General features: G+C 35.9%; 1 protein-coding gene across 2 annotated transcripts in view; it reads right to left on the bottom strand.

Annotated features, from left to right (window-relative positions):
* Positions 1 to 258: 258 nt before the first annotated feature.
* Positions 259 to 9,574, bottom strand: part of LOC143030946 (UDP-glucosyltransferase 2-like) — a gene marked incomplete at its 3' end in the record, with an annotated part of 72,256 nt that continues 62,940 nt past the window's right edge. For both annotated transcript variants that reach the window (XM_076194240.1, XM_076194241.1), the window contains 1 exon segment: positions 259 to 350. In XM_076194240.1, the coding sequence (XP_076050355.1) occupies positions 259 to 350 (92 nt within the window).

Raw genomic sequence — 9,574 nt, 5'->3', positions numbered from 1 at the left:
TGATCAGCATTCTTATTTGTATGGAGAGTCTCTAATCATAAGAGACTGCTACATGACTCTGGTTCATAAGAATGTAGTAAAAGTCTAGCATATCGACTGCATAAAACTTATGCAGTCAATACCCCATGTGGGGATTCAAATGAACTTCGTCTATTTGAATTTCCAATTACATCCCAGCATAAGTGTAACTATGCACTTCAATTTTGCATTTACATACTAATAACTTCCACTTCATATAAGAAAAGAGCGCATACTTACTTTTCAGGCATGTCAGAAGGTATTACTGCTGATCCAAGACTGAAGAAGATAAATCCATTTTCTCCAGAAGCCTGCACCCAGTCCTCCAGATCCTGCCATACAAAAAATCTTTCAGTAATGCGGAATACGACTGTAGTGATGATGAATATTCATACTGACAAAATCAACTTTGAAAGTATCCCTCGTGTGTATATATATATATATATATATATATATATATATATATATATATATATATATATATATATATATATATATATATGTGTGTGTGTGTGTGTGTGTGTGTGTGTGTGTGTGTGTTTGAATATCTAGGGAGCAGATTCTCTTGTATGTATGCGCTATCAAAGTCGACAGCATTAAGGAGGTTGTTAATATTCTTATGGGTATTCTCAAGATTTCTAACCAGTACTCTGGCATTTGGAGGGTGGGCATAAACCAGATTGCCAAAATGATTAATTCATTGAACGTTTTGTCTGCAAGGAGACAACTTCAGGAAAATCTGTAACATAAATATTCCTGACATACAGAAATAAAGAACAAGGGTGTTAACTTAAAAAAAAATCACAATCACGAAAATAGACATAAATAAATCAGCAATAATTCAAATCCTATCTCGATACATGGGCCGTTGAGGACCAATACTTACAAAATTAAAGGTCCGAAGAAATGACGAAGGAAATCGTCGGTTGGTGACTTATATATGCGAACCTAGCCGGCTTGGCCCAGCATGTCGGGAAGGAGAGAGTGGAGGAGGGGGTTGCATATATATATATATATATTATATATATATATATATATATATATATATATATATATACATATATATATATATATATATACATATATATATGTATACATATATATATATATATACATACATACATATATATATGCATATATATATGGATGAATGGTTTAGACAGATGAGAGTGTGGGTGGAGGAAGAATAAGCGAAGATGGGCTGGAACTTCTTTATTGCTCATGTGTTTCGACTGTTTCTGTGTTTGTGTGTTTAGCCAAAATGGGTGGTGGGCATTCATATCACCTTCCAGTATATGGGTTGTTAGTGAGTTGAGAGTGGTAGCTCTGTGGAACTGATGTAGTGGGTGCTATTTAGATATTTGTGATGTTACAAATTATTTTTCTTTGACTGTGTTTGGATTGTGAATATTTCAGTTGTGGTGATTCACCTCGGTCTTGGATCACATGTTGGATTCGTGTGTGTGTGTGTGTGTGTGTGTGTGTGTGTGTGTGTGTGTGTGTGTGTGTGTGTGTGTGTGTGTGTGTGTGTGCGCGTGTGTAAGATCAAAGAATTACCCATAGCTCTCATCTGGAAGGGTAGTATTACCCTTCCAGATGAGAGCTCAGAGCTCATATATAGATTAACCTATGGGTAATTCTTTGATCTTACACACACACACACACACACAGTGCTAGATAATTGTGTTAACTCGAAATTAGCAAAAATGAATGAAAACGACTCGAAAGCCAGTTGCGAATCAGAGCCCTCTCGCGGCAATCCACTGAACCGCGATGTAAACACTCAACAAAACACGTGTTATGACAATGATTTCTTAGGGTTTGGTAAGTACGAAAGAAAGAACTTAAGTAGATTATTAGAGATAGAGAGAGAGATGAGCAAAAATAGGACTCGGTGGGAAAATGAAATCATGGACTTAAGAAAAGAGGTCATTGGTTTAATTGATTGTTTATCTAAGACTAACCATGAAATTTCTGACCTGAAAAAAGCTAACTTGGATCTTACAAACGAAATTAAAGAAATGAAAAGAGACATAAATGAACTGAAGAATGATAATGAAAAGAAGAAAACTAATGATAATAATAGCGAAAATCTAAAGCAGGAAGTGAACAACAAATTACAAGAATTGACACAAAAGATCGAAGAAAACTTAGGTGGGGACAGTATCCAGGAAATTAAGAAGTGGAAAGAAAATATTGAAAATAAAGAAATTGCTTTCAAAGAAATAGTCAAGCAGCAAATGCAAGATAATGCAAAAGACACAATCATTCAAGTGATTAACGAAAAAGCAAATTGGGTCAGGGACACAGTAGATAGGAAGAAATGTATTGTGGTTTATGGGCTTAAAGAAAAACAAGGATTGGCGAGGTACATGAGAGAAAAAGAAGAAAAAGAGACAGCAGTAGAAATCCTTAATGAAATTCAGGGGGGAGATAGTGATTCAGGCACAGACTTAGAAGAGACTTACAGAATTGGTCGCTATACTAAGGATAGGAATCGACCTCTAAAGATAAAACTAAGGTCACAAGTGGTAGTAGAAGACATATTTGAAAAAGTAGGTAACTTGGCAAAGAGTGAAAAATACAATAAGATATGGATAAAAAGAGAAATGAGTACTGAGGAATTAGAAAAAGAAAGGGCGCTAAGAGAAGAAGCAAAGGAAAAAAACTTGAAAAGATCGGAGACAGAATGCAAAGAATTCCAGTGGAGAGTAATAGACTTGAGATTAAGACAATGGCGCTTCAAAACGAACAAAACAAGGGAAGAAGAAACCAGGGAGAAGGAAGAAAATTAAAAGTGGCCTATACCAACATTGACGGACTAATTTCGGGACTGAACGAACTCAATGATTATCTGTTAGAAGCAAAACCAGACATAATGGGAATTGTAGAGACTAAACTAAGAGGTGAAATACCATCCACTGTTATCGGACAAGGTTTATACAACTACTGGATAAAAAACAGGGACAAGAAACAGGGAGGGGGAATCATGTTCTTGGCCAAGAAAGACCTAAAGGTGACAAAAATTGCAGAGGGCAAAGGTAATGCTGAATTGATCATGATAAAAGTCGAAGGCAAGAATATGAAAAGTAGAAAGTTTGTGGTGACTTATGTGCCTCCAAAAACAAGCGCTTGGAAAGAAATTGAACATAAAAAAATGCTAGATGACACAAGAAAATCACTCAATGAGATACTAATGGGTAAGGGTAATCTGGTAGTTATGGGGGACTTCAATTGCAAAGAAATTTGTTGGGACAGCATGACAGTGCAAGGAGGAGATGACTCGTGGGGCAATGTACTGCTAGATATGACCATGGAGTACACAATGACCCAATGGGTCCGTGAAAACACAAGGTACAGAAATAATGAAGAGCCATCGAAACTAGATCTAATATTTACAACAGAGCCTGAAATAGTGCATAAAGTCCAGTATGAGACACCAATTGGAAAGAGTGACCATGTACTCATCGAAACTATACTAAAGGAAGAAATAGACATAGAGAGGAACGAAAAGCATAGGAAAGGAAGACTGAGGTACAACAAAACAGACTTTACAAAGCTAAAGACATTCTTCCGGAATGCAAACTGGGAAATATTTTACAGGGAAGAAACAGCAGTGGAAGAGAAATGGAATATATTGATGGAAAACTACAATGTACCAAGACAAAAGCGAGAGAGAGAGTACATTAAATGTTGGTTCAACAAAAGATGCAGTGAGGCAAAAGACAGAAGGGACAAAGCTTGGAAAAAGTGGAGAAAAGACAAAAAACAAAGCAAATGGCAAATTTATGTTAACTATAGAAATGAGTATGTTAATGTGAGAAGAGAGGAGAAAAGGAACCATGAGAAGGATATTATAGACAAATGCAAAGAGCAACCCAAACTATTCTATCGGTATGTGAATGGTAAACTTAAAAACAAACAGGAATTGGTGAAACTATGCCAAGGAAACATAGAATACACAGAAGATTTAGAGATGGCCGAAGTCATGAACAATCACTTTAAATCTGTTTTCACCAGAGAGAAAATACCGAATTGTGACATAGACAAAAACAAGAAATCTCCCCTCATGAATGAGTTTACAGCATCACTAAAGGAAATATCAGAACATTTATCAAGGCTGGATGTCAGAAAATCACATGGGCCGGACGGTATTGCAAATTGGATTCTAAAGGAGTGCAAAGAAGAACTAACAGACAAAATACACATCTTAATAAACAGCTCACTCAAAGAAGGAAAGATACCCGAGGACTGGAAAAACGCTAACATTGTACCAATACACAAAGGAGGAAACAAAGAAGAACCCACCAACTATAGGCCAGTATCACTAACAAGCACCATTGCCAAAATTTGTGAGAAAATAATCAAGAATAGATGGGTAAAACATCTGGAAGACAATGACATATTAAACCCAAGACAATTCGGATTCAGACAAGGAAGATCATGCTCCACAAACTTAATATGCTTTTACTCAAGACTAATAGACATAGTGCAAGAAAGAAATGGATGGGCTGATTGTGCATTACTAGACTTGCAAAAAGCCTTTGACAAAGTACCACACAGAAAACTACTAAAAAAACTGGAACACATAGGAGGAATACAGGGAAACCTACTAAAATGGATAGAGGACTTTCTGACTGGTAGAAAGATGAGAGTAGTGCTCAGAGAAAAATATTCAGACTGGAAAGAGGTGATCAGTGGAGTACCGCAAGGATCTGTGCTGGCACCAATAATGTTTGCTATCTATATGAATGACATGGATGAGGACGTGAACTGCTACATGAGCTTCTTTGCCGATGACGCCAAACTGCTAAGGAAAATAGAAACTGATGAGGACTGTGAAGCACTGCAAGAAGACCTAAATAGGGTATGGAACTGGAGTCAGAAATGGGAAGTGGACTTTAATACTAAGAAGTGTAGCATAATGGAGTTTGGAAAAAGCAAAAACAGAATATCAGGAAAATATACAATTGGAACCAAAGAAGTAAAGAAAGTAGGATCCGAAAAAGATTTGGGAGTAATTATCACGAACGACTTGTCCTATGATATACAGATTAACAAAATTGTCGGGGAGACTTACAACTTGCTAAGATCAATAAAAGTGGCGTTTACATACTTGGACGAAGACATGATGAAAAAAATATTGGTTACATTGATAAGGCCTAGATTAGAGTATGCAGCGACATTGTGGTCCCCCAGTACCAAAAAGAATATAAAGAAAATAGAAAGAATCCAAAGAGCAGCTACAAAAATGGCACCTGCACTTGCAAACCTATCATACGAAGAGAGATTGGCTAAACTGGAGTTACCGACACTGGAGCAAAGAAGAGAGAGAGGTGACCTATTGACCATCTACAGAATCATGAAAGGCACAGAGGTACTCGATAGTGAGAACTTACTTAACTGGGACAAAAGAAACACAAGAGGACATGGAAAGAAAATAAAAAAACATAGCTATAGAAGAGAACTGAAGAAAAACAGTTTTCCTCATAGAGTTTTGGACACTTGGAACAAACTGGACAATGAAATAGTATGCGCAAAAACCATTCATGAGTTTAAAAACAAACTAGACACTGCAAGATACAAAGGCGGGACATCACGAGCATAGCTCCCCTTCCCGCAAAATACAACTAGGTAAATACAACTAGGTAAATACACACACACACACACACACACACACACACACTTCAACGAATGGACGGCTTAGAAGACGTTCTGAAGAGAATTGAAGTTTGTGGATCCCAACGCAAAGAGAAGTGCCTATTGTATTTACAGGGTGGGGGAAATTGCTCGTGGAGTAGTAGGAAAGTAGGGAAAGAGGAAAGGGGGAGGGATTACTGAGGGAAATGGATGGAAATGAGGAAGGAGTAGACTTGGCCCAGGCAGACAGGCGAAAGGTAAACAAAAGGCCTCCCGATGACGATGAAATGTCTAATAAAAATGTAAAGATTAGAAGTATAGATAAGAGCAATACAGTAGAAAGTGATGAGAATATTTTCCAGGGATTTAAAGAGGGTGGGGGGGACACAACCCCCCCTGACAACACTAGAAGAGAAGGTCGATAAGATGATCGAGGACTTGGAGCGTAGGTTCGGTCATGTTGACAGTATTATACGAAGAGTTGAAAAATTGGAAGAACTAGAGAGGGCGAACAAAAACTTAACTAAGGAAATTGAAGAATTAAAAAAAACAGTTAAAAGAAGTAAAAGATGAGAATAAAGTCTTAAAGGAGAATAATAAGGAGAACAAGGAGGGTTGGAAAAAAATTCATGAAAATAGCAAAGTTGCATTCACTGACATAATCAGACAGCAAATGAATGAACAAACTGAAAACTCAGTTATTAAAGTGATGAGACAGAAGGAGAATATAGTAAGAGACTTAGCAGACAAAAAGAAATGTATAATCATATTAGGAATGGAAGAGAAACATAACCCAGATAGAACCACAAGAATCAAAGAGGAAAATGAAAAAATAAGAATTTTACTAGAATTAGTTCAGGAAGATGAACCAGAAATAATGAAACAAATCAAAGAGAAATTCAGGCTAGGGAAATATAGTACAGACAAGACCAGACCAATCAAGATTAAATTCAGGTCACAAACTACGGCTGAGAATATCTTATCCAAAACAGGGAAACTAGCAACAAGTGAACAATATAAAAAGGTATGGATAAAAAGGGAAATGAATAAAGAGAAAAGAGAGGAAGAAAAACAGAAAAGACTTGAAGCAAAGGAAAAAAACGAGATAAGAACGGAGTCAGAAAAAGAGAGATTCTATTGGAGAGTAGTGAATATGAAACTAAAGAAAGTCGACATACAAGAGAAAAACAAAAGGGAAACAGAGAACACAATGGAAGTGGCAGAAAACTAAGAGTGTCTTACACAAATATAGATGGATTAATAACAGGATTGAATGAACTGAATGATTATTTGAAAGAAAAAGAACCAGACATAATGGGAATTGTAGAAACAAAATTAAAAGGTCCACTACCACCCAACAGTGTAGGACATGATGCATATAATTATTGGATTAGAAACAGAGTGAAAAAGGAAGGGGGTGGAGTTATGTTCCTGACTAAGAAGGATATAAACGTGAAGGGTGGAAAGAATACAGTAGAGATGATAATGATGGAAGTAGAAGACAGAGATAAGAAGAACAGAAAGTTTGTGATGAATTATGTGCCCCCAAAAACAGCCTCATGGGAAGAGAGTGAACATAAAAGTATGTTAGAGGACACAAAGATAACATTAAACAAGATAATGGAAGAGGGAGGAAAAATAGTTATGATGGGCGACTTTAATTGCAAAGAAATCTGCTGGGAAGAAATGACAGTAAAGGGTGGAGATGGCTCATGGGGAAACGCTCTACTCGAGATGGTTACTGACCATACAATGACACAATGGATACAGGAGAACACTAGGTATAGAAATGAAGAAGAGCCATCAAAACTAGACCTAGTAATTACATCCGAACCTAGAATAGTGGACAAAATTGAATATAAAACACCAATAAGTAAAAGTGACCACATATTGATTGAACTGGAACTTAATGAAGAAAAATATATGAAAAGAAATGAACAATACAGAAAAGGAAGAATGATGTATGAAAAAACAAACTTTGATAAAATAAGAGAATTCTTTCAACAAGAAAACTGGGAAGAAATATACAAAGAAGAAACAACAGTAGAAGAGAAATGGAATATTTTGACAAAAATTTACAAAAAAGGAGTGGAAAAGTATGTCCCAAGACAAAAACAAGAAAAAGAATATGTAAAATGCTGGTACAACAAAAGCTGTAGGGAGTTAAAAGACAAAAGAGACAAAGCCTGGACCAGATCGAAAAAAGACAGAAGACCTGAAAAATGGAAAATATATACCTGCTATAGAAATGAATATGTACAAATGTGCAGAGAGGAAAAGAGAAAATATGAAAAAGATGTCATAGAAAAGTGTAAAGATCAACCAAAACTATTCTACAGATTTGTAAACAATAAACTGAAAAACAAACAAGACTTGGAGAAATTAAGACAGGAGGGAGTTGAATACACTGAGGAAATGGAAATGGCGGAAATTATGAACAAACATTTTAAATCAGTGTTTACAAGGGAGAACATACAACCTGAAGAGAACGAATGGAAAGAGAAAGTCCCCCCTATGGAAGAAATAGAAGTAACAAAGAATGAAATATTAACACACTTGAGTAATCTTGATGTCAGAAAATCGCATGGTCCAGATGAAATAGCAAACTGGATACTGAAAGAATGCAGGAATGAACTGGCAGACAAAATACATAGCATACTAAATAGTTCCTTGAAAGAAGGAAAAGTTCCAGAAGATTGGAAAAAAGCAAATATAGTACCTATATACAAAGGAGGAAATAAAGAAGAACCTACCAACTATAGACCAGTCTCTCTAACAAGTACAATAGCAAAACTTTGTGAAAGAATGATCAAAAGTAGATGGGTAAAATATTTAGAAAAAAACAAAGTGTTAAATCCAAGGCAATTTGGATTCAGACAAGGACGATCATGCGTCACCAATTTAATATGTTTCTATTCAAGGCTAATAGATATAATACAGGAAAGAGATGGATGGGCGGACTGTGCATTTTTATATCTAAAGAAAGCTTTTGACAAAGTACCACATAAGAAGTTGCTTAAGAAATTAGAAAATGAAGGAGGAATACAGGGCAAACTACTAAATTGGATGGAGGACTTTTTGCAAGAAAGAAAAATGAGAGTAGTGATAAGAAACCAACACTCAAAATGGGATGAAGTAATAAGCGGTGTTCCGCAGGGAACAGTTCTGGCCCCAATAATGTTTGCTATATATATTAATGATATGGATGAAGGAATAGAAAGCTATATGAGCTTCTTTGCAGATGATGCAAAACTACTGAAAAGAGTGAAAACTGAAGAAGATTGTGAATCACTACAGAGAGATCTAAATAAGGTACAAGAATGGAGTAGGAAATGGGAGATGGAGTTCAATACAAAAAAGTGTAGTATAATGGAATTTGGAAAAAGCAAAAACAGAATAACAGGAGCATATAAATTGGGAGAAGAAGGAATAAAAAAAGTAGAAAATGAGAAGGACCTGGGAGTCATTGTTATGAATAATATGTCACCTGAGAAACATATAAATAAGATTTTTGGAGAGACTTATAATCTAATAAGAACAATCAAAGTTGCATTTACATACCTGGATGAAGAAATGGTGAAGAAAATCCTAATCACCCTGATAAGACCAAGATTGGAATATGCAGCAACGATATGGTCACCAAGTACAAAAAAATGTATAAAAAAACTTGAAAGAATACAAAGAGCAATTACAAAATTGGCACCAACACTCTCAAAACTATCATATGAAGAGAGACTAGAAAAACTTGAACTACAGACACTAGAGCAAAGAAGAGAGAGAGGAGATTTGATAGCTATTTACAGAATCATGAAAGGCATAGAAATTACTGACAGAGAGAATCTGATAAAATGGGATGACAGAAATACTAGAGGACACGGAAAGAAAATAAAAAAAGACAGCTATAGAAGAGATTTGA

This window comes from Oratosquilla oratoria, chromosome 12, assembly GCF_046742065.1.
Source record: "Oratosquilla oratoria isolate Oo_2021 chromosome 12, ASM4674206v1, whole genome shotgun sequence".
NCBI classification, from domain to species: Eukaryota; Metazoa; Arthropoda; class Malacostraca; order Stomatopoda; family Squillidae; genus Oratosquilla; species Oratosquilla oratoria.
This window is presented reverse-complemented; position numbering and strand designations above follow the sequence as displayed.